The sequence below is a fragment of the Vanessa atalanta genome, chromosome Z (assembly GCF_905147765.1).
Source record: "Vanessa atalanta chromosome Z, ilVanAtal1.2, whole genome shotgun sequence".
Taxonomy (NCBI): domain Eukaryota; kingdom Metazoa; phylum Arthropoda; class Insecta; order Lepidoptera; family Nymphalidae; genus Vanessa; species Vanessa atalanta.
Window position 1 is genome coordinate 4,357,698 of NC_061902.1, and position 26,881 is coordinate 4,384,578.

The 26,881-nt window shown below is 31.0% G+C and overlaps 2 protein-coding genes across 10 annotated transcripts in view; one reads left to right on the forward strand and one right to left on the reverse strand.

Annotated features, from left to right (window-relative positions):
* The window catches only part of LOC125076138 (BTB/POZ domain-containing protein Tiwaz), a 30,982-nt gene extending 21,594 nt beyond the window's left edge, over positions 1-9,388 (forward strand). The window contains exons 3-6 of the mRNA XM_047688113.1: positions 959-1,142; positions 8,017-8,222; positions 8,665-8,785; positions 9,294-9,388. Coding sequence (XP_047544069.1) covers positions 976-1,142; positions 8,017-8,222; positions 8,665-8,777 — 486 coding nt within the window. The 5' untranslated portion in view covers positions 959-975 and the 3' untranslated portion in view covers positions 8,778-8,785; positions 9,294-9,388. The remainder of the gene's footprint in view (positions 1-958; positions 1,143-8,016; positions 8,223-8,664; positions 8,786-9,293) is intronic.
* Positions 9,389-14,366: 4,978 nt separating this feature from the next.
* Positions 14,367-26,881, reverse strand: part of LOC125075747 (neuronal PAS domain-containing protein 2-like) — a 90,589-nt gene continuing 78,074 nt past the window's right edge. Inside the window, exons 8-12 of one of the 9 annotated variants that reach the window (XM_047687452.1) lie at positions 24,755-25,526; positions 24,448-24,503; positions 17,850-22,021; positions 17,666-17,774; positions 14,367-17,223 (exon numbers count right to left, since the gene is read on the reverse strand). In XM_047687452.1, the coding sequence (XP_047543408.1) occupies positions 21,806-22,021; positions 24,448-24,503; positions 24,755-25,526 (1,044 nt within the window). In that variant the 3' untranslated portion in view covers positions 14,367-17,223; positions 17,666-17,774; positions 17,850-21,805. Of the gene's footprint in view, positions 17,224-17,627; positions 17,775-17,849; positions 22,022-24,447; positions 24,504-24,634; positions 25,527-26,881 lie in introns of all 9 variants that reach the window. The other 8 variants (XM_047687448.1, XM_047687451.1, XM_047687447.1 and 5 more) reach the window with 8 other exon arrangements.

Here is a 26,881-nt window from a genome sequence, read left to right on the forward strand (position 1 = left end):
CCTGACAATATAGGATCTAGTCAATATCCTTTTGATGGTTTCATTCTCTAAGAAATTACTGAAACCTTCCAGTTTCATCAGCATTAGAAATTCTTCTATCATTTTAGTATTATATTACCAATCTTATTATAATATTTAATTTAAAAACATTGCTTACTATATAATTTTTATCAAATTTTTGACAAAACTAATTTTTTTTAGGGGAACTTCAGTAGCAGATTTCCGTAATTTGGAATAATTTTATTACTCCTCTATTTTTAGTTCGGACTTTGTGCAAGCCTGTCTATATTCAACGATGATACTTAGGAATATTGTGTTCCGGTTTGAAGGGTTAGTGTGATGAGCGAGACATGACATTTTAGTTTCATGTGTTGGTGGCGCATTGACGATGTAATGGTTAATATTTCATAGGTAGTATACAATTATGTTGTCTTAGATTTTCGCGATTATTACACATTGAAATAAAACTAGTTTTTAATGGATTTAATCGCGTATATTAATTGTTTTATTTTACGGTGGTCACGTGGTGACCACGAACACTGCAAAGTGCTCGAAACGTCGGGATGTTAAAATAAAATAATTAATATACGCGATTAAATCCGTTAGAAACTAGTTTTATTTCAATAGTATACAATTTCCAGTCCGACTAATATATATATAAAATTGCCTTACGTGCCAAGGACGTGCAACAATGACGTGATGATGGCTTCAAATATCATATTCCTTTATGGAAAACTTTGACTGCTTGCGAAGATAATTTCACTATTATTTTCTGTAGCCATTACTGACATAGTTCTTGTAGTTTATATTTTAATAACAAAAGGTACCCGTGTATTAAATTTGATCGGTTTATTGTAGTTTTAATTTCTTTTTTATCTGAGAAAGAGAGAGAGAGAGAGAGATACGATAAAGAAAGAAGATGTATTGTATAATAGTTGAATGTTTGACTGGTTCACAGGTCCAAAATACGTGACCATGTTGCCGATGAATCCAGCATCGCCTGGATGCTCGGGCCACTGTGAAAGAAAAGTACCGGACTGTTATCCGATACCGCGCGTCGCGATCACCTCAACATTCAAGGCGCCGGTCCATATCGATGTCGGAGGTGTGATCTACACTTCTTCGCTCGAGACTCTTACAACGTAAGTAATCTAATAGTAAATGTTTTTAACAGTCATACAGTAAGGATAATTTTATTTTAAATATAAGCATCAAGAATTTTACGCTAAAACTAGATCGACCTTCGAACCAATACACGATCCAAATATAATTTATTTTATGTATTGATGCATATTTAAGTAAATATTTATGAAATTTACTTATTGAGGTTCCAACACATTTGGTTCCTCTAAGGGTGTATAATTTAATATTTCTACACATTTTTTGTGCTGACTGTACTTTTTGCTCAACGATAAACGGGCACACTTAGATATTATATTATCAGCGAGGTAAACATCGACTTTAGAATACTTTGTCATATATTACACAATTTTTGCCAATGATCGTGAAAATTGATTGATTTTTCTATATATATAATACAGTTGACTATTCTTATTTGAAATAATTCATTACCTAAGGTATAATTTCTTGTATAGATCTTATTTACTCACGAAGGCGTCGCCTCAAATTTAAATTAATTATTTTTTAATAAGATAAACTTAATAAATATAATTAAGTTTGTATTTTTCTGCTATCTTTACTATTATCGTCTCACGCACACTAAGACATCTTGTAATGACAAGCGTCACTCACTCATCCTTATGCACGCGGATAATAATAATTTCACATAGAAGGGCGATCCTTCTTAAGTGAATACTTCTAAAGCCTATTCTAATCGAAGAAGGAATAAAGATAATGAGCCGAGATGGCCCAGTGGTTAGAACGCGTGCATCTTAACCGATGATTTCGGGTTCAAAACCAGGGAGGCATCACTGAATTTTGAATGTGTTTAATTTGTGTTTATAATTCATCTCGTGCTCGGCGGTGAAGGAAAACATCGTGAGGAAACCTGCATGTGTCTAATTTCAACGAAATTCTGCCACATGTGTATTCCGCCAACCCGCATTGGAGCAGCGTGGTGGAATATGCTCTAAACCTTCTCCTCAAAGGGAGAGGAGGCCTTTAGCCCAGCAGTGGGAAAATTTACAGGCTGCTAATGCTAAAGAAAATAAAAAAAAATAAAGATAAACAAACCTTAGATTCACGTATTCCATGCGATTTGCTAATAAATCGATTAATATTTTTTATTTTGAATACATTATAAGTATATTATAAGTATTCCACTTAAATGAATACATTTGAATTTTAATTCCGAAGTTCCAATGATAACTTTGACGTCATTAAACCCATTTTTTTTGTAAATACTTTGAATATAAAAGATTTTATTTAAGCTAATCATATCTCATCGATTTGATGCCAAATTTTGTTTATTTGTGTTTGGCTATGTACCACGTTATGATTTCATTGCGTAACGTCACGAACTTTCTTGTTTAAGTTTTGTTTTCAAATACAAATTATTGCATCGAAGTGTCTTAAAAAAACAAACATACATGAAATAATATATAGCACCTACGGGATTAAAAAGCTTTTGCACTATGTTTGCCACGGATATTGTAAGATTATTTAACATCATGCAGAATTTACTTGTTATTTGTAACTATATATGTATAGGTACTTTGAAATATTATATTATAAATAAAAATATTTCAAATTGCTAAGTTCATTAGTAAAACAATTATAATGACAAAACTAAAGTAAATGCTTGTAAATTGTTTTTTATATTTTAACAAAGTAACACGTTACAAAATATATATTTATTTTAAATTGTCTCGTTCTGCGGTGGTCGGCATGTAGGTTGGTTGTAAATAAGCTTGTTTTAACTTTTATCTATGTCGTGCACGCTTGTGGCGCCAACGGCAATGCTGGCGGCCATATTACACTCTGTGTCCCGCGGCGCTGTTGTACCGCTCTTTTAATCAGCCCCCTTGAGGCCATGAAAATATATATCCCTCCAAATGTATACCTTGTAAAGCGACACAATGAGAATACGATAGAATAAACGTCGATACTGAAAACCAACTGTAAGTGCTCCTATTTTTTTTAAAGAGCGTTTTTAAGTATTTCTGTTGATTGATTTCAGGGTGTTTTAATGGCCAGTACTTCTGAATATTAAGTTTGAAATTTTAGTGGGATTTTTATATATGTTATACTTTTGATATATATTAACAGGTGAATAAAATACATACTCGGTGTACAAAAAGTCTAAGGATCCATTTTGTCTTGGCAAAATACTAGTGCTGTTTATTGATTTGTGTTTCTAAGCTTGTTTTTCTAAAGTTCGCAGTATCTTCGTGATTTACTTATAATCGTGGCATATTAATAAATGTATTTATTGAGGTGAAAACAATATTTTACTTACATATTTCAAGGCGTAAAAATATAATTAATTATTATTTATGTAGAAATACATTCTACTATAGCCGTTTCCATACGATTTACATATACTTAACACTTAACTACTTATATCGACTTTAATTTAATTTCCAACGTTCCGATAGCAGCTTTATTATTATAATAATACTATCAAGGGGCAAAATATGTTTATTTGTTTGTAGGAGGAATCTTTGGAGCTAATAATGCAAAAAAAAAACCACAAATAGTAATATCTATATTACATACTTACTACGTTATTCCTGGGTGCTTCAATATTCAATGTTGTTTGACTTTGCTCCTCTTGTGGTTGTAATAAAATGAGTCTTGGAGAGGCGCTTGTCCCGTTGATTATCGCCTTAATAACATTAAAATGAACACAGATTGTCATAATAATTTAAGTCAAAGCTTAATAATAGAACATAAAATTTGAAATTGAAAAAAAAATAAAAATACAACGAAATATATGCTAGAAAGCCCTGATGAAGTTATCTAGGCACACATACCAAACAGTGGAGCTATGAAATCAGATACGAGAAGTCACTTCGACTAATTGATTACATCCCGTTGCAGGCTTTAAAATGTTCAAAGAGACACTTTTTATTACCTTTTAACATTCTCACGCACGGTGTACATAATCAAGGAAAATACATCAAAGTCTAAGGGATAGTGAACATTTTCTTAATAATAACAATTATAAATGTATTTGCGAGACTATGAAGTTGAATATTTGTTTGTGTGATACATATACGTTGTAAGAAAAAATATTATCCAACTATAAAAATATTATATGGTACGCAACTAATTATAATAATTCAGAATAATAATAAAATTTTAATCGAATTAAACTTTAGCAAAAATAAAACTGGCTATCCGTCCCGACTTCACACGAGTACGATAAGGTTCTATTAATTAAGGAAGATAATGTTGTTTTTTTATACGATTTGGAAAGTTGATATTTTCCGAATTTCTCTACTATATATTGCATGTATATTGTAGAGTTTCCTCTTGAATTACTATTTACGGATGAAAATCGATGATGAACCGACTTTGTTTAATACTATGTAGAGACAATTAAATACACATAATAATCAATATTTAAAATTGCCAAAAATACGCTTTAAAATACAAAATTCAAATAACAAAATGTCATTTTAAATTCTGATCGAATCGATCGTTTACTAAAACATTTAAAATAAATATTGACTGACACTGATTAACTATTATATACGAACAAAATATTATATACCAAGTCAGGCATATAGTTTATTTATTTTGCATTTATTAGTATTACTTTCGGTGCATGGATGATGTTAATGTACACCACAATCATAAAATACATAAATCTTAGGACTAAACACAATAAAATTAAATAAAACAAAAACAGAAATAATACTCAGAATAAAAACAAAAGTATAAACAAATATTTGATGTGTTGCAACACAACGTTGTACACAACGGGCGGACTTATGGTTAATTAGCCATCTCTTCCAGACAACCCAATCTGAGAGAGATTTTAATAACATAATGTTTGGGTTAAAATCTGCATTTAAATAAAAGTAACGTGACCTTACTTTACAAACATACATAAAACTGTAATGTGATGTGTTCCTGACTGATATCAAGGACCAGTCAACTACGTAGGAAAAATATCGTGCGCAAGTCCGCGCGCAAACCCAGATGCACTATTTTATCACTCCCATGACCCGATGGGACAGCAAATCCGAAACGATCGAAAGGAGTTCAGGAGCAACACCAACGGCTTCACGTGCTCTTTAAGGCATGGGATTTGAATCCAGGACATTGGGATCTGCGGTTATATATCTAGCTACTAGACCAGTCTAATCAACCTTAATCTACCCAAAATTGTTCATTTCAATTCAATTCTTCCATCTATAATTTTGTATGAATATTATAAATGCGAAAGTAACTTTGTCTGTCTGTCTGTTACTCTTTCACGGTTAAACCACTGAACAGAATTTGGTGAAATTTGGTATGAATCGAACTTGATTTCCAAAGACGGACGAAGGTTACTTTTTTATGCCTAAGAGCTGACGACCCCTAAAATGTGAGCGAAGCCGCGGTCGATAACAATTTAATTATAGTTGGCTTTTAGCAATGCCAACAGAACACTGAGTATTTTAAGAGAATGACAAATTAATTTCTATGTTGTTTCAAACAGATTCAAATATAGAAATATCCAGGCCCAGTGGTTAGAATGTGTATCTTAACCGATCAAAGTCAAAAGTCAAAGTCAAAAATCTTTATTCAATATAGAAGTGTTTACACTTGCTTATTGATTGTCAAAAATCTACCACTGGTTCGGAATTTAGCACCTCGGACCTGAGAAGAACCGGCGAAAGAAACCCAGCGGGATATATATATATATATATTTTCTTAACCATTTTCCATGTACAATTTTAGTTATTTGAAACAGCCTGGAGGCGATCATTTCATTCCCAAGGTGTGCAGTCAACTAAAAAGTCATTAGTGTTGTAATATCCTTTAGCACACAAACGCTCTTTAACGACTCTTTTGAATTTTATAATTGAATAATTTTGAACGTTTTCTGGGATCCTGTTGTAAAAACGTATACATTGCCCCAAAGAAGAGTTACTAACCCTGTTTAATCGGGTACTTGGAGTAACAAGTTTATTCTTGTTCCTAGTGTTAATAGAATGTACGTCACAATTTCTGGGAAAATCATTTATGTTTTTGCGTACATACATAACATTATCAAAAACAAATTGAGAAGCGACAGTCATTATTTTAATTTCTTTAAATTTACCTCTTAACGAATCTTTTGGGCCCAGGTTATAAATTGCACGAATAGTCCTCTTCTGCAGTACAAAAATAGTATTAATGTCAGCTGCATTACCCCAGAGTAGGATGCCATACGACATTATACTATGGAAATAACTGAAGTACACAAGGCGAGCCGTATCCACATCAGTCAAAAGTCTAATTTTTTTACCGCATAGGCTGCAGAGCTAAGTCTATTCGCCAATTTATTTATATGGGGGCCCCATTGGAGCTTAGAGTCTATTTTCATACCAAGGAACTCTGTTGATTCTAAAACATGTAATGCTTCCCCGTTTAAACGTACACTCGTTTTGACACATCTTATATTGGGAGTAGTGAATTTAATACATTTAGTCTTTTTACTATTTAACATTAAATTATTAACACTAACCCAATTTACTATTTCAGAGAGAGTATTGTTCACATCGTCATATATTGAAAGACGTCTTTTTATTTTAAAAATTAAAGAAGTATCATCAGCAAACAATACTATCTCGAGTTTATCACCTAGGAGATGTGGCAGGTCATTTATATAAACAAGGAAGAGAAATGGTCCAAGAATTGATCCTTGAGGGACCCCCACAGTAACTGGAGACCCGGGAGATCTCTTTCCATTTACATCAACCCTCTGAATCCGATTGCTCAGATACGAAATCAGAAGACTGAGTGCAGTGTCCCTAATTCCATAATGACGTAGCTTCCTGGCCAAAGTTTCGTGTTGCACACAATCAAAGGCCTTAGATAAATCACAAAATATCCCTAAGGTGCCCTTTGACTCCTCCCAGGCCCTGTAAATATTTTTAACGAGCTCAACACCAGCGTCAGTTGTCGAGCGACCCCTTGTAAATCCAAATTGTTTCTCGTGTAGCAACTTGTTATTGTTAAAATGTACTAGCATTTGATTTAGTAATAACTTTTCAAAGATCTTGCTAAGAGTTGGTAGTACAGAGATGGGCCTATAGTTGTTGGGGTCTGATGTACTACCTGACTTAAATATTGGTAATACTCTACTATGTTTCATGAGGTCAGGAAACACGCCACTAATGACACATTTATTAAATATAGTGACACGGTAGGGTGCGATTACATCAATTATTGAACTGACTACCTTGACAGAGATCCCCCACAGATCGGCCGTTTTCTTAATATCTAGTGATCTGAAGGAACTTATTACATCACTTACACTTACTGTATTAAATTTAAAGCTAATATTACATTCTTCCACATGGTTTTTTAATAATGATTCAGCAACGGTAAGACAGAAATTTAATGAGTTAGTTGCCGAAAATGGAATGTCAGCAAAAAATTTTTCAAAAACAGTTGCAACATCCCGATCTGAGGAAAATAAATTGTTGTCAATAGATAAGCTAAAGTCGGAGATGTTATTTTTGACTCTTCCAGTTTCACAATTAATAATTGCGGGTTCAAACCCAGAAATTTTTATGTGCCTAATTTGTGTTTATAATTCATCTCGTGCGCGGCGGTGAAGGAAAACATCGTGAAGAAACCTGCATGTACCTATCTAATTTCAACGACTTTCTGCCACATGTGTATCCTATCCACCAACCCGCATTGGAGCAGGGTGGTAGAATATGCTCCAAACTTTCTCCTCAAAGGGAGAGGAAGCCTTAGCCCAGCAGTGAGAAATTTACAAGCTGTTAATGTTGCATGTTGTTGTTGAAACTCTTATAGGGTTAAGTTTCCTTAATTAAATTAAGTAATCGTAGAATCGACGTGTAAATATTTCTTTTATAATTATTAATAAAATGTATTTTCTTCTTTCAGTTACCCCGATTCAAAACTGTCACGGATGTTTTCCGGTACCATACCGATCGTCCTAGACACCCTGAAACAACATTACTTCATCGACAGGGACGGTGGAATGTTCCGTCACATCCTTAATTTCCTGCGCAATCAGAAACTCTTGATACCTTTCGACTTTCCGTATTTGGAGCTACTGATTGCTGAAGCCAAGTATTTCGAGTTGCATGGTATGATTTGTTCCCTGTTATAATAACAATATATATATACAAAATTGAAAGTTCATTTCAAATAAAAACATTATGGCTCATATTTTTGTAAAAATATATTGTATATTACGACTTGTAATATCAACAACCCAAACCAATATTTACTTGATATTTATATGTATATATATAAGCACAGTGAATTTTCTGAGCATTGCGATTTTTTTCATTAAAAACTCAGCGATTTATGTAATAATGGCGAATTTTTTATACTGTAATCTTTCCACGTCCTTGTTAATATTTCTAGCGTTGGTTTACATTAAAACAAGAAATTAGTTCTATATTACTTAAAAACGTGTATTATAAAAATTCCTAAGTGTTATTCGTTTATGGATATTCGAGAGATCAAATTTTTATCATCATCATCATATATTATGTCATGACGTTTTTTTTTAATTGTTTACAGAGATGGTTTATGCCCTACTTATGTTGAGGAATCAGCGCGAGGAACTGAACTTTGAGAATCAGTGGAATGCCCAAGACGTGGCTCTCATGGACGAGGAAGTCATGTGGGATTGATTTCAATAGTAAGTGAGGTTGAGATCGAGACTACAGATTTAAGTCTGACAATGTGCTTTATGTAAATTTTTCGTTGGTTATTTGGTGAATTTAATATGGTAGTACTGATGTTATTGATGCATTCATTTAACCCAAAAACTTTTAATTGGCTGTTATTACAGTTGGTTGGTTGGTTGATTGGTGGGTTAAGTACGTCAGGTTCTAATCTTATTGGTTGATAATATTTGAAAAAATTATGGTATTCTCCGAATAACATTACCTAAAACTTACTTTAGTATGGTTTTGTCCACTTATTAAATAGAACATGATTTCGAATTTAACAAAAATATCATAAAACCGTTAGGTATTCTTTTATTTTTCTAAAAGGTTTAATTTTAAAAGATTTTCAATTTGACGTATACAATTTTCGTATACCCCGATGCCCTGTGAACCAATGGATTATATTATGAAAAAATTTTTTTTAATATTTTACAATTTATTATCATTCATTAAAATAGTGTATTTTTTAATTTTCAGAATTCGTGGATTATTCACTACACGACACTGGCGACGAATCCTGGATCAGCTTTCATTTCAATCATTACGAAGAAAGAAAATCACAGCGAAATTAATTTTATTTAAATGTGTCATTTTTAAATGAATATTATTTAACTTCACAATAGACCATTTTCTGTTTACTGCGACCACGCCCCCCTATATCGTATAATTGCCATAACCAGGAATTTAACGGGTCGATTGACAGTTCTTCTGTTTGTTGTGGTATATTGCTAGGACATATCTTGGGAAGAAGAATTGGGTGATTCAATCGAACGGGTTGGTTCTGTATTTCCTGGTAATATCATTTATACAGCTTCTTTAAATTTTAATTATACTTTTATAAGTTCATAAATTTCCATAGACAGATTTGTGTTCTTATTTTTTTGTTAATTATTTAAATTTCGATATGATTAAATCCGAAAAAGTTAGCGTGGTGTTCGCAAATACGACTTAAAAAAGAAGATTGTTCTATTTTTTAAAAATTTCAATCAAAGATTCTATAAATACATTATCAACGTCTTGAACACGTTCAATTACTCATCGCCTATATTGTCATTAAGAGCAATATTAATAACCAATATTAATTTTGTGGATAAAATATACAATATTATATGATTGAATACCATAACAAATCCTACTTAGTTTATTTTCTGATTTTTATTCTTAGTTTTTTTTTTTATATTAAGAATAATAAAGCTATTTACTGGCGGTGGAGGGGGATTGCCTCATGACCAAAATGAAAATCTAAGCATTTACAATTTCAAAAATACTAGTTATCTGTGATTGGATTTTTATTTTGGTTTTGGGTATGGGGAATTCAATCTATTGGGTGGTTACTTCACCCCTAAGAGAATTTTTCAACAATTGAGAGAAAAATTACACCGAATTAAAATGTCTTTCTTTTTTAGAAGTCGGTTAATAATCAAGAAAACTAACAGACAACAAAGACCTTTGTGCAAATTCATTACCATTATTATTTATTATTATTATTCTATCTTTTAGGTAATATTATAATTTAATAATTTATTTATTTAATGGTATTCATTCTTTTGTCTAATGTGTATTTCTGATGTACATTCGATTCGAAAAATGAAGTATATTTTAGAATCCCTTATTGGTAATAAAATCTTAATGATGAATGTTACGCAAATGTCAAAATGGAATCTATGGTTGAAATTTTTTTTAGTAAATTCTTTCACTCTCCTTTTGATACTGATCTTACCCTTTAAAACATACTTATTGATTTTGCAAGAATCTTCTTTTTTCTCATCTTCTTGCAGTTTGAAGCTGCTACTTTTTGATATTCTTAATTCAAAAAAAATATTTATGTAATTGTAATATTACATCTTATTAATAATTTAGCGTTTATTTAACTCCATGTGATTTCTTTATGAAAGCTGCTAATTTTAATTTACATTTATAGGTATAATGCTTTAATCCAGTCATTACGTACTTAATTTAATTTAAGCTAGTTTTAATACCCGAATATCTTTTACTTTACGTTAAATAATATTTAAATAATAATAAAATTTAACCCTATGGTAACAATTTTTGGTAAATATGTTTTTGTTTTGGTTTCCTAAACTAGATTTTTCTTTATTTTATGTATTAATATATATACATCATTTATAAAAATGATGTAATGAGAATTTCCTCACTAACAAGAACGGTGTAGAGAAAATTGTATTTTTTTTATAATTTGTTTTGTTAACTGGTTTACTTTTAAACGTGTTTTATAGCAATGATTTATTTTTATCTACCATACTTTGTCCGACTGTGAGAGTCGGAAGAAGTATACATGATAGCTATGAGAAAAGTGAGCGACAAAGCATGGATGTATTTAACAGCTCGTTTATTTTTAACACGGTGAAGTCAAACACAAATGTCATAAGGGTTTGAATTATACGCGTAGTATTAGGCAAAATTATGAAATTAAATTCTAAGGAGCTTGTAAAGTTCGGCATTGATAACTTAGTACTATGAGTGACGTTATAGCGTATTTTCAATAAAGCATTTGGTTATTTATGTGTTTGTCACAGATTTCGATACGTCACCAAACAAAAACAATACTATATAGTAATAAGCGTTGGCACCGGTTCAGACGATAACACAAACTGTTTCCACTGACGCATATTAACGATACAAGATTTGCCAATTGTCTGTCAATGGAAATGTGGATAAGCCCTTAGCATATTTGATTTGTATTTTTTTTTTTGTTATGTTAGAGTTGGCAAACGAGCTGGAGGCTCATCTGATGGAAAGTGACTACCACCGCCCATGGACATTTGCAACACTGAGGGGCTTGCAGGTGCGTTGCCGGCCTGTCAGGAAGGAATTTTTATTTTTTATTTTTTTTGCAAGTGAACTCCTTATATATTTTATTGAAGCCCCTTGAATTATGTACATTCAAATATTTAGAGTTAAAAAAATATTGTTTAAGTTTAAATAAAATATCAACAGAACGCGTTTAGTCATAAATAATAAGCAAGCGTGATGAAATTGCGACAAGGCCCAGAATGACTTGTAAAGTATTGGTCGTAGGAATTTAAGTATTAAGATAAAGTTGGAATTATATTACACTTGCATTTAGCTTTTTACTAAGTATCATTATAACGCTGTTTACGTTTTTAATCATAATTTAAAATAATTCTATTTATTTTAATTATAATATAATTCCTGTTTATATTTTTATGTTGTATATATAGGTTTATTAAACTGATTTCAAAGACTTGTTATGTTTTACTTAAATAATTACCTGTAGATGTCCTATGTCACTCGTATACATCATCGGTTAGTTTATTGTCCGAATTCATTTATTTATCGGCAGTATGTACACTCACTGACTTTTTATCATCCATGATTGTTGATTTTGACTTTGTACATTTACAATCGTTTACGATACATTATATATATTTTGTATAATGTGAGTTTCTTATCTAAAAATCTTTGTTAGAGTGTTTTCCATTAATTTATTAAATAAATAAATACATATTATACTTATTAAGCATATGTATGCGCACTAGAAGTGAGGATACCCTCAAAACGCCAAGTTTTCGTTTTCGACTCCGCAAAGTCAATAAATCCTTCTTGGGGCAAGGTATCCGTTTGTATAATAAAATTTCGCAGACATTTTTGACTTTGCCGTTTCATAAATTAAAATCATTTGTACAAAATACAATGGTAAAGATGGGCATTTTATTCGATTCAAGATTATATAGATGATAAAAAGTCGTGAAGTTAATGCCTGTTGAATTCCAGGCAGGAGACATAATATACATATATAATTGTTTTCAACTAACATGACCGTATTTTTAAATATTGAAAAAGAGTAACTACTGAATTTCATACCGGTTTTTCTCGATATAATCTACATTCCGAACCGGTGGTAGCTTCGCTTAATATAGTTTGTTAAATGACGATTCAAAAGTGTAAAAGCCTACTTGAATAAAGTATATTTTGATTTGATTTCATATATTAACTTTCATAGTTGTTCCAAATTATTATAATAATTGCTTATTCAAGTCTATCATATTACGTCAGATGTCTAGAGTCTCCGTTTAAATAGAAATGGCGCAAAATGTCATATCAGTCTAGTCAACAGTGTGTAAACTCGATTATTTGATAATATCCTATTATTAGCGTGTTTAATTTCGAGCGGAAAATAGAAATCAAACATTCAATGTTTTGTATTGTTTATAGTTAAGCCTCTTGCATTATTCGGACTATTTACGCGAATGTTTCGCAAATAACGACGCCTAGTTTACTCATAATGTAATATTTCCAAGGAATCAAATTAATTTCAACATTATTTGGTTAAAAATTCAATTCCTTCAATCTCAAATCATTAGATATTTTAATAAATAATATTATTTTAAATTTATTAATTAAAACGAATAGATTTTAAAGGTGTAAGCTTAGGAAAAACAGTTCAAGATGTATATTCAAACAATAAACGATTTATTTTTTGGGATGTGTTCTTCTTCGTTTTTATCTGTGAGAAAAGTTAAAATAAAATGCTATGGGCATTATAATGTAACTTATATCATCATTGGTGTGATGTTCTTGTAATCGACGTGCCCGCTTATTATAACTAATGTTAGTTTAAATATTGGACAACATCACATACATTATGATTCTCTGATCCCAATGTTTACTTTTAATAAATTGTCAATGTTGTCTTATGGTCTATATCCTAATATGACTAGCTAGTAGCTACCAAAGCGCTATGCAAAACATAAAATAAAATTAAATAATTATTGAGAAAACTATACAAATACTTTAAGAATATACTATTTAAAAAAAAACATAAAGCAACCCTTTATTCAAGATGGTAGCGAACGCGCTTAAGAAATCGAGGTCAACAATTCCAAGTTAAGATTTTAATATGTGATTGTTATAGTGGACGCTTTCACTAAGTTCTTACACGTAATTGCTGTCAAAGATCTGAAATCTCGATCGGGTTGTGAAGTCCTTAGAAGTTTCGTCCAGACATTCGGAGTTCCCAAGCGTATTGTCTCTGATCAAAGCACCTGATTCACAGGAGAAGATTTTCAGAATATTGTAAGGAATGGTGTGTTGAATTCTATAAAATCGTTAGTGGTGTAAGCTGTGCCGGCGGGCAGGTAGAGCACCTAATATCTGTTCTAAACAATTGTTTTACAGTCGCTGAAAATCATGAAAACATTCTGGTCCTGGAAAACTGTTATCGATGATGTCCGACTGGCTTGAAATTGTGTCATTATTTGCGCAATTTTACCCTTTACTTTGAAGTTCGATTATAAACCGTGGCCTCGCCCGCGTTTGATGGGGGGACAGGTGTTCCTATATTCCTTTCTACGTCTCATAACATGTATCCAAAAATGAATGAGCATCAGATTAATATTCAAGTCTTGAAATATTTAACAAATTACCAAACTCTCTTTTGCATTTGTAATAATACTTGTGATGAATGAGAAATAAAATATCAGTTATCTGAACATATATTTAATGATTACATAAAATAAGTATTACATTAGAAAACTTTTTAAGCAACAATAAAAAAATAATATCCATGGCAACCCTGAATTGCATTAATATAATTTGTAAAATTAAAACAGTAGTTTTTTTTAACAATATATATATATTTTTAATAATAATCAATCTTTCAACGTTAAAATTACTAAAATGCGACTACGACGAAGCTCAACATCTGTGTTATACATTTACAACTGCGAATTAACTATGATTTGAAGTGTGGCCCCACGTGTTAAGACACGCTCCCCACGTGGTTTCCACACTCAGGTTCTACACAGGGCTCAAAGTGTAAAACCCGTTAATGAAAGTTCAGTAAATACATTACAGTCAGTTGCTTGGCCGTAGTCGGCTAAAAATGGACAAACTATGAAAATTATATCCAATTACTCTTTAAGTATAATTTGGTATATCTAACTGTTTTACCATTTAAGACTAAAATACGTATGTTTCGATATATTTTCCTCTATAGATCATTTGTAACCTTAAAAAAAATATCATTATCTTTATATAATATCGCCATAAAAATAAAATTAACTAAAGTTATTTAGCTAATATGACATTCTCCTTTAAAGTTTATAAAGCCAGTCCCTGCTTCCGTTTACTTCTTACTAGAATGTATGCAAAGATAAAATTTAATTTCATAGATTTACAAAGTTTTTCCGAGAAAAATATCGTACTACAATAGAAGTAAAATATTCATGTATATTTTAATGAAAAGCATAATTAATGAATTGCAACGAGATATACACAAATCATATTACGATATCCAACAGTATCTTATATCGATATAATTTTTGATTATACGACCATTAAAATCGAATAACTAACGAATATAATATCGATAAATCATTTTATTAATAGTAACTTTGAACCATGCTTTTCGATTTTACAAAGTAATCTTAACAATTACAACTCTAATTCGAGCAAAAAATTTTTATATAATTCTAAGATAATTTTTTTTTGTAATAATAATATTAAAATTTTTATAATTTTTAAATAATATATACTTATTCATGGTGTTTGGTATAAACTTTTACTATTTTCTGTTGGATATTCTTAAATGGTCACTGGTGTCAATGACCATTATATAACAAAAAACCCATAATAACTGTTACATGAGATCAGACATCAGTAAGAATTATTAATTAACATACTATTTTTTTTTCTCAATCAATTTTGCTATGCAGTAATTCAGAAATCTAAGATCGCTAATCGGCTAAATTTAATAATAAAAATTACAATTTTCGAAGTAAAAGTAAGTTATATTAATAAACATTATTTTATTAATTAATTACTATCTATTCTTAGACGGCGACGTCCTGAAGATGGATATTTAGCTATCAATGAGCTGCCAAAGAATGCCCACTTTGGACATCAGTGGTTCTCAACCTGTGGTCGGTACGTATTACGTGAAGCGGCTTTAAGCGCTCCGTGAGAATATAATGCAATTCTGTAACGGTTTTCTTCGCTTTAGTCGCAGTTGATTGTCCTTCGACTACAATTAGATCAAGAACCACTGCAAAGTATTCTTAATTTAGAGGAAACTTGTTATAAAAATTATGAACATAATTATGTTCAGACATTCCCAGTGTAAACAAAACGCTAAATATTTTTATATCTGTATTGGGATATTGAAAACTTGTTTTGCAATCAGTTAGTATAGGAAACTTATTTTAAATTAATTGTTAGTAAAAGAAAAAAAGAATTATTAAATTTATGAACTGATATATCTTTCGAGTTTGAATCAGTAGTTGTTTTATTTTATCGCAGGAATTCGCCTGTGCATTTCTATGAGTGAACTGTAATGGTTAAGCAAATCTTATTTTAATTACTTATTATATGATTATATGATTATATGAAGCAGCTATTCTGTAAGAAAATAATATAAATTTGACACTGGCTCATACTTGGGCTCATAGTATGAAAAAGGTCAAATATATTGTTTTTATGCATATTGAAAATTGAGAATATTTAAGTAAAAAGTATAAAATATTTCTCCAATTACGAATACGTTGTCAATCTGTAGGAATGTTGGGATCTGAGGTGTTATGTCCCTTCTGTCTGTAAGTACACAGGCTCACTCAACATTCAAACAAGTACTGTGTTACGGTTCTCTATTCTACCGCTAGACAGCAATACAAAGTATTGCTGATCTCTGATAGAATAATTAGTCAGTGGTTACCTCCCAAGAAGGTTGCACTAACAAAGTTGTTTTTTATCTTTCCTAAACAAAATTATAGCAGAGTGAAAAAAGGAAATGAAATTAAAAGTGTACGAACGAAATGAGTTACGGACATGAAGAAAAATTTAAAATATAAAATGATTTTATTTATTGAAATCATTCTATTTTTAAATTCAGACAGACGCGTCGTTGATTGGATTGTGCGGCTACAAACCGATCACGACTGTACCGACCTTCTCCACAGACCTGAACATAACGTTGAACTCAATAGAAAAAAAAACTTTGTTAAAATCATTTCAAGATGCATTCATTTATATTTCTTACAGAAAATACTACTCAAAAATTTTTAAAACTACAATAAATATTTTAAGAATATTTTATACGTTATAAGTACTACTGATATTTCTAAGGATAAATATGATTTCTTATTCAACTACAATTATTACCTAATTAATATTAAGATTCATATACTCATTAAGATTATTATAGTAATTAGACGTTGCACATTTCTAGTCATTAATTCTAGTACTTTGATTTAAGAATATGTTTTAGAACTACTGTAATATTTTTTATATCTATAGAAATATTTAAAATATTTATGGAATTCTACTAATTATGATGTTCATGCTGATGTCAGGAAGCGTTTGTGACGAGGTGACGATATTGACTCTTCTGCGGCCTTAGATTTTCGACCGATGAAGCAGCTTTTTCAGCCTACAAAAAAAATAAAAAAATAAATACAAATTGATGCGAATTAAATGATTCTTAAATCTTGAAATACGTACATCATTATAAAATTCGCCTTCCATAAATTATAATAGTATTTCGCAACGCAGTCATAACGCAAACGATGATGATAAATATACATTCCAATTATAATATGATATTGTATGTTGCATTAATAATCATATAGAAAAACTCGCTGAGATTATGGGTGTTTCGGCCGTGCTTACATACATACGTCACTGAATACTCAACAGGGCACGATGATGTACTCAATAGGGCGCCATACTGGTGGTAGCAGCCTGATGAGAGTGATCAGGCGCATGGCAAATTAATAACTGCCTCAACAAGCAACTAGACTTGTGAAAATATTGCCGCATAAAACGACCACTTACTTGTCACTTTAATACAATATTTAATTGGCAAATCGTACATTTTCATATCACCTGTTCATCTTGTTAACATATCAGATCCTAGTCTGAATTTATACATTCCCGACGAGATGATATAATGGTGAGATGAGACGGTGAAATTCTCCACTACTGAAAAAGATATCAATAATTAGTTTCTCGTTTATTTAAAGATTAAATATTTACAATTATAAATAAAAATGAAACCTTATTTAGAATATATGCTGACATGAGTTATTTTGATGATACGGCGACTCCATTCCCTCTGATTCCTTCCTTAGTCCAATCGAAAGATTAAGCAGCTCTTGGTGCCTCAATTGGTATAAATATTAATTTAAAAAATTAAATAAAAAACCCAAAATAACAAGTATGAAAGAAAATATTGATTTTAATAGAATCAATACCCCAAATAATGTAAGGCGATATTTATACATTACATGTTTTTTTATTCTTCTTTACATAAATCAAAGTTAATTTCCAGCAGCTCAAAACATTAAAGAACTCAACTATTTACAAATATGCAATATATTTGTTATGAAAATTAATTGGTTTAAACAATAATTGAAGAGACGTAACATCGAACATAATAAGCTAAACCTACCCAGACCAAGAAACCTAAATTACAAACCGCAAAATAAACTAGAATAAGCTATAAAAGAAAACCTTAATTAAATAAATGAAAAATTAAAATTATATTTTTAACTGAAATTATAACAATAACACATTATTGCATTACACACATCAAATATGGCAAAAGTATTTTTTTAAATATTAACAAATGCTAATATAATCAAATCGTAATCAATAAATTGAATGAGTTATTAAATCAATAGATTATGAAGCAATCAGTCTTTGCGTATAAACTATGTTAGATAACGGTTTAACCGAATTAATTGAAATTTAATTATACATTAATTTCGAAATAAAGATTCTTAAACAAACAGCCGAATTATGACTAGTTTAATGAAATATGAAATCCATAAATAGTAAATGAAAAAAAAAGGCCTTTGGTAAATAAAGTGCGGACTTATTCTAACGTGTTTATAATTAAAACAATATTTGGTATTCGTATGTTATACCCATTTAACATGTTTCCTTAAATCATAAAGATCATAATAATTTTTTTGTTCGAAAATTTTAAACTTAAAAGTACATGTAACTTAATCTTAGTTTGATAATGAGTAAGGTCAACTCAGAAAATGCACTCAGGATGCGACTGGAGCTGGGAAGTGTTCTGATTTCAAAGAGTAGTGGAGGATATCTACATAGTGCACATAGGTTTATGCATGCTTGTGCATAGTTAGTGCACTGCTTTATCGAGACAACCTCATAAACATCTTGAATCTTTATAAACTGTATTAAGAACATTGCTCAAACATAAATTACTATTTCATACAACGTGAAAATATATTAATTTGTAATTAAAATTTATTTTCAAATAATTGTATGTTTATAAAACAATATGAATCTAGAAATAAAGAGCATTGTCATAATTATTATTACATTAAAGAAAATAATAATAATAATAATCAAATTCATAGGTTTAATAAAAAAAAAAATATTTGGCAGTATTTTACGGCCGGCCGCCTGCCTGTCGCCAACCCTCCTTGGGTATTATGATGTTGGTGTGATTATTTCCCGCCACCGAACGGGTTATTGAGGCGTTCATTCGATTGATGGCGATGCCTTACCGAAATTCCCTTAGTCGCCTCTTACGACACCCACGGGTCGAGATGGGGTGGCTCTATTCTACTCTGCCGGAACCACGCGGCTAAATATAACCATATTATACAAAATAATACAAGAAAATAACTTCGAGTTAATGAGATTGTCATTATAATAATAAAAAATATTTCATAGAGGAAACATTACAAATATCATAATTATAAACATATAAAGATATATATTTAGGACGTTTTGGAAATATAAATAACAAGGTATAAATAATTGTCTTTGGAAGTCACACGAAAGGAACTCACAAATTTATATCATAACTTTAAAAGTTGTCACTAATATTTATTTTCCTTACAATAATGTTTTTTAATAATTAGATCCATAGTTTTTTTTTATTATAACTATATACATAGTAAGAGCTTTGCATAAGTAGTTTCGAATAGTGGTACTATTCGAAAATATGTTGAAATATTTTTTTTTATTGTAGAATCACTGTGGACGAGCTATATATACATCAAATGTTTTTAACAACACTATCCCATTTTCTTGTAACAGCACAATTTCTTTGTCAATTTGCGACAATTACGATTTAATTGACAGAATAATTTATTTTTACATAATATATAATAACAATTTAATGACAGTTATACTATCAATATTAACAGCTTTTACATATAGGTAAGAATGATTACATTTTCTGTTACAATTTTTTGATTCGAGTTTCACAGCTATCACTATAACTTTGATAGTTGCACCATCAATAGAATAATAATTTGATATTTAGTTTCCAAAAAATATATTTATAAATTTGCACCGATGAGAATTTTATTCTTTTTATTTTTTTTTTCCGTAATTTAAAGTTCGAAGTGTGAATTTTTAAATTTGTAGATAACACTTATAATGACGAAGATCAAAATTTGATGTACCATTCTCAATAAACTCTGGTTTTTTGTATCACAATATCCATTATTTAATGTGGTCTATTCAATTTGTACTAGTTTTTGAGTTTGCATTTTATAACTACAATTTAATGTCTTTGACGAAGAAACTAACTATATATCTTTAAGTGTACTCCAATATTAAAAATAAAATAATTCGATGTAAATTTTAAATTTTTCGTTGCAGTCTTTTCTTTTCGATAATCCAGTCTGTCCAGTCGAACTGGAGTTTCTCAATCTGGACTTTCTGTTGTAATTCACAATAAATTTGTTGTCCAACGATTTTTTTCATATTTAATATCATATTTGTCTGCAACATAGTACTAATTACTGTCACAATATTTTTTAAATTATTGTACTGTAGTTCGTTCTCGTATTCAGTCTGAATGTATCGTTTTTTTTATTTAATTTATTTTTATCGAATAATTATTTGAATCAGCATTAGAAAGTCTATGATTTGAAAATTGGCCCTGATGATATAAAAGGATATATTTTTTACATTATTTTATTTATATTGTAGATTTTATTTGAATTAATTACTGTAAAGGCTTAATATCAAAGCTTCATACTGTTTTTTTTTAATTTAGTCCGTTATGAGTAAAAATATTCCAAACATCTATTAGCTGTTGGATTATTTGTCATCAAAGGTCTCCTCGGTATGTATTCAATAATCTGTAATTTGTTATATCCATTAGATATTCCGTTATAATTCTCAGATCCAGTACAGTTCCTCGGCTCTATGCTTACCACCGAAAAGCCTCATCAGTCTTAAAGTTACAAAATTTTATTTTTTGATTTTGTATATTTGTCACTTTAAAATTGTCTAATGTTCTGTTCAAAGTTTTTAATTTTAAAATGAGAAATATCCTAACGATCACTATGTTCTAGTTTATATTTTTCACTATCAGATTCTCTTTGAGTTCACAGTTGATAATAACATCACTTAAATCTAACAAAGTTGTTGCACTAACACTAATGTACACATTGATATAGAAGGTGATTATATTATATTTTTGTTTTGCAGGTTATTTGATAGTTCTTTTAAGGTCAATAACTATATTATCACTAGGGAAAAAGTCTACTTTGTACTACAATTATAGATGTAATTGATTTTTTTTTTGAACTCGAAAGTATTAACTAAAGGAATTTTGTCCAAATTAAATTTGAAGCACTTTTTTATGATCTTCTAATATTTTTGAGTATGATTTTGCGTTTGAGAAATTTATTTAAATTTGTATTTTTTTAGTTAAATTTATCTTCTGTTATTTACATTTGTTAATCCAATTTTATGCCTGAAGTTTGTTTATAGCTTATATTTAGAATTCGTAGCATAGCGTTCATACAGTATTACTGAAGAGTATACTATCACTAAAAATATATTTATCATGTCTAGTTCTGATACTAAATGTCAATCACTAGTTGCACTATCACTAATAAATGTTTTTTTCAAATAACAGTTTTCCCTCTTTAGTGTAAGACTCATATTTAAAATGTTCGAACTTAAGTGTCAAGAATGTCAAAAGCATACTTAGACACTTAAGAGGTCTTACACTAGTTGGTGTCATCATCCTTAAACTCATAAATATCGGGGGGAGTCATTCTGCGGCCGCTCGCTCTTTTCTTATCCCTGGACTTTTTCGAGTATTTCTTAGAACGTGCAGTTTCATCTACTTCGGGTTCGGAAAAATTATCAATCATCAGATTTCGACTATCGACACCGTCTTCTGCTTCAATTTTATCAATTGTTTTAACGAGTTCATCGTCACCCTGTAATAAATTATTTTATGTATTTCACATTATTAATTACAGGACTATTCGAATTTTCACGAAAGCGAACATTGAATACACATACGAAGCGTTAAATTTGATACGAGTGCACTAATCACCAGATAAAATAATGATACCAAAATATTCATTACACGAACAAGTTGAATCGAATGAGGTTGATTTTAAAATTAATATACTTTTTTTTATACTGAATGATCATTATTGGAGTTATATTTATACAATGTTATATTTTATTGATTGTATAAATTTGTAGAGCATTAATAAATATAATAAAAATCAAAGAAGTAGTGTGAATATAGATCTTTGTTGATGTAACCTTAACAGCGTCGAAGATTACAGGTATTTCAGAACGGTGTTCGGTTATTTTTGTACTCATAAGCAAATCATACAAAATATATTTGAAAATGGAAACATCCGATTTTGAGAAGTGTCTTTAACGGAAAACTTACACTTACTTTCCTTATGTTTAGTACCTTATAACCATTAATTCTATACGACTCAAGTGTACATACCTACTCACATACAAACATGCATTATGTACCTCATTACATTCAAAGAAATATTTTTTCACGTGAAAAAGATTTCGCAGCAGCCCATACATAAAAAAATAATAATAATTTAAAAATACTAACATCGCATAGCATGTAGAATAAAAACAGCAATAGCATCCAGGGGGACAATTCTACTAACAAATTGTCATTTTATGTGATCCCAATTGAATCTAAACATAATCATCTCCATCGGGCGTCATAATATCATAGTTACGATTTAGTTGAAGTTTCTTTTTGCGAGGAATAGTGAAACGTATCGTAAGTTATAAGTTCGTAGAATTATCCCTAGCATATATTTTTCAATTCTCACATAAACGTACAGAAAATATCATGTTAGTACCCAATTAATATTAGCAGCGATACTTTTTAATACATTGAACGCGTAGAATGTCGAGAAGTAATATTTTCAAATATTTGTTGATATTTTGTGTATAAAATCTATGAGAGATCGTGTACCATATAGATAACACTTATAAATCTGAAGATACACAGTATCGTTTAGCCTTTTTTTTTTAATTTACAGCTGTAAGAGTTTAGTAGAAGAGATATTACGTTATAGTCGAGAACTGATGGTCCAGTGGCTGGATGAATATCTGTCAAATGTATGATCAACTCGCAATAGACAATAGCCTGACCTCCTTGTGGAGCTTCAAGTCACCCTAAACGGAGAGAATGTTTTAGCACAGTGGTGGGACATTTGACTGTTACTTACTTTTACTTCAATATTAGTATAAGTCGCGGTGCGCAAACGCATCAAAATTTTTTTTAGGCAATGCACTTGTAAAACGTATATGAATTTGTTACAAAGCTATATTTTTACGTTCTATTAAAGCCTCACAAGGGCGAATTTCTTTTCTTTTTGATTTTATTTTTAGTGATAATAAGTGAACATAAAAAAATAATGAAGTGTTCTATATATTATTTTTAAATGAAATGCTTTAAAATGTTCTCCTTTATCTGAGAATTGAAAAAAATCATATGAAAATTAAAATCATACACAAACATCCAACTCGACATAACGGGTTGCTATATAAAAAAATCATTTTAAGTGAAACGTAAAAAATCGTTTATAATTAAGTTTATTGACGCATTGTCCCAATTTAAGTCAATTTGGATGTATATATATTTTAAATATCAATTCTAAGTCGAATTACCTCTAACATTTGTTTCTGCATGTAAAAAAACATTAAAAATTTTAGTTGCATATTCAAAAATAATGTGTAACTATATTTATAATAAATAATTATTTACTAAAGGTTTTAAATAACAGCTTAGTCGGCTCGAGCTTTAAATACTTGTGCGGAAAATCAAATGTTAATATATTTGATGAATAACGATACGATAATTACTGATGTTGTTTGAATAAATTTTCACTGATGATAAAGCTGTTATTGATACTCTCTTGTTGTATTAAAAACAATAATAGCTATGATTTAATTATGTCTGACGTGCTGAGAGCATCGATATTATTTTACAAATGTGCTGTTGATTTTAATGATTGTGGATATTAAGGTATGATTTGCCGTGATGTTGGCTTAGCTCTGTGAGATTATTCAGCGTGGCTAAAACGTTATAGAAGCACGACAGTGCTTAGTCAACACGAGCAAAGTCGCAAGAAGCATCTAAGACTTTATCTTATTTTATGATTATCAAATAATATTTTCTATAATATACACTACCTTTCAGACTTCCTAGACCTAACCTAATCTAAACTAAGTAAACCAAAATAGCATATTATCTATCGATATCAAATTATACATAATACCGTAATATGCCTATGAAATATAATCTACATGTTCATATCAAAGCGACGGAAACTTCTGGTAATCAAAATTCTTAGAGTGATAAACTTACCAGTATTGTGTTGGACGGAGTAATTCTGCCTCGTTCTAGGTTGTAACTATCCTCAACTGAAACAATATGAACAATACATTATTTCAAACGGTCATCATTTTTATTCTTCATGATTAGGAACCGGCTGTTAACGACCGCTGGATTGGATGCGCGTGAATAATTGTCCATTTCACAAACGACTACTTACTCGCTAAATTTAACATGAAATCAAAGTCGGGATTGTCTTTCAGCTTTTCTGAGCGACTCCCGACACAAACATTTCTTTTGTTTACATTCTTATTATCGACTTTACGTTGTCTTTTCAAACCTGATGTTCCCGGAGTCGGTTCTACGTAAGGGTCTGGTGATCTGATGGATGGCGACTTCACTCGACGTTCTTGGATAATTGGTGGTGAAAAGTGAGAGCTCGGCTCAGCTGGTTTTCTGGTTTGTTCAGTTCTTGTTGGTTTTCCAGAGGTTCGGGAACATGACGGCTTGCTTTCTTGTTCACAAAATAAATCGGACGAAAAGTTCGAACTGGAGATATTGAACTCTATTGGCAAATCTCGGGAGTCGCTCAGACTGATAAGACTTGTATCGACGACGTTGATAGTTGGTGGAGCGGGCGCTAAATAGCTCATGTATAGATCATTCTCTGTAGGGGATAATGTCCGGTTAGCATCTTCAGGGCTTTCTGAGATACACGTACACGGTGGACCTTGACAGATTCCCAGACATAGAGCCCTGATTATATCCGAATGATCATCTTGTGTATCCATTTCGCTTGTTTGGTTCCGAGCAATTCTGCTTGAATCCTTTGCGGAGCTCGTTGATGGTAAATTTTTATTGCTCTTCCATTCCCTATTACTCGCCATATCTATGGTTTTAATAACACTATAGCTTTTCTCTATAGCCTTCTGTATACGTTCTCGCTGTGGAGGTATAATAGCCAGATGTGATGGTGAAACTTCTCCGTTCCTGGAACAGGGGTTATGGTGAGTGTCTTCAGGCTGCGGCGAAGGCAAGTTTGTTACGAGGTGAAGAATAACCTTTTCAAGTTGTCTTGGATCTTCTACAGGTAATGATTGCTTCGTGTCCTCCTGTATGAAAAAAAAAAGTTGTTTAATGATAACGTAATGTTAATTAATTACATACAGATAAAAATAAATAAACAGAAACTGTAAAAATCATGACCGCTAGGAATGCCAGCAAGAATGCTGCCAATCGCAAGATGCAGTTGAATAGCAATTCCGATTTTCTGGGTGAATAACGAACTAATCCTGTCACTAGTGGAGGCGTTACAATTTTATAGTTTACTACTACTTCAAGGACCAAACGTTTAACTGAAATCTGAACAAAGATATAATTTGGAATAAGATAAGAATATTTGCATAGTTCGTTTGCTTTATCCGCACCGGCTCCGACCTTTAACGCTGTTTCTCTGATAGAAGTCGGAGCCAATGTATTCAATACGGCCCACCCTAGTTCTCAGGGAGCTATTTAATTCCTAGGTGGAATTACACGACTTAATGAGAGCAGGAACGTCATTGGTGGAAGAGAACCGCGGCGACAAACCTATCTGTACTCTTTGGATAAGAAAGACCGTGTGAAACGAAAGAGTTCACCGCCTTTCAGACGGGCATCCGAGTTCAAAGTGCATCGGTCAGTCGGAGACCTATTGGTATCCGGAAACATTCATCGTCTCAAGATATTTACGATAACTCTTCTTACTAGTGACCAGACTCTTTAATTGATAAAGCTAATTTCTAATTTCGCTAATTTTAATTTCCGCCAACCCGCATTGGAGCAGCGTGGTGGAAGATGCTTCAAACATTCTCCTCAAAGGGAGAGGAGGCCTTTAGCCCAGCAGTGGAAAAATTTACAGGCTGCTAATGCTAATTTCTAATTTAGGTTAGGGATTCGTGAATGGCAAAATCGTATTGACAAAGGTGATAAGTTACTGTTACTGGCCTACATTTAAAAAAACCTTATTAAAAAATGTGCTCGATTTTTGATCGAGTTAATTGATATTATGTCAGTTAAGATACATCATTTGAATCATCGAAAATTATATCTTCATAATTATATGAAGATATTATATTTATATATATAATTATATTTCGAGACTTTTCTGAATAATTATTTGTGAAATATAGTAAAACCTGCTGATTAAAAATTAATTCTCGAAAATGTTGCTAGTTCACGTATCATTACAGAAACTTTTATTTTTATCTGAGTTTGGTGGATTAATCATTTCCATTTTTACCTTATGGGGAAAAAGTGCTACCTTGTGGATTATCAGTGAATTGAACGTTAACGTGCTCACGTCCTATTAAACAACATAATAAATTTTGTAAACAACGTGTATGACGTTGTCAGGGACTCGGAAATGGACTTGGGGTACGTAACAGCTGCCCCCACCTGTCACTTTCGAGCAAAGCCGCTGGTAGCTAGT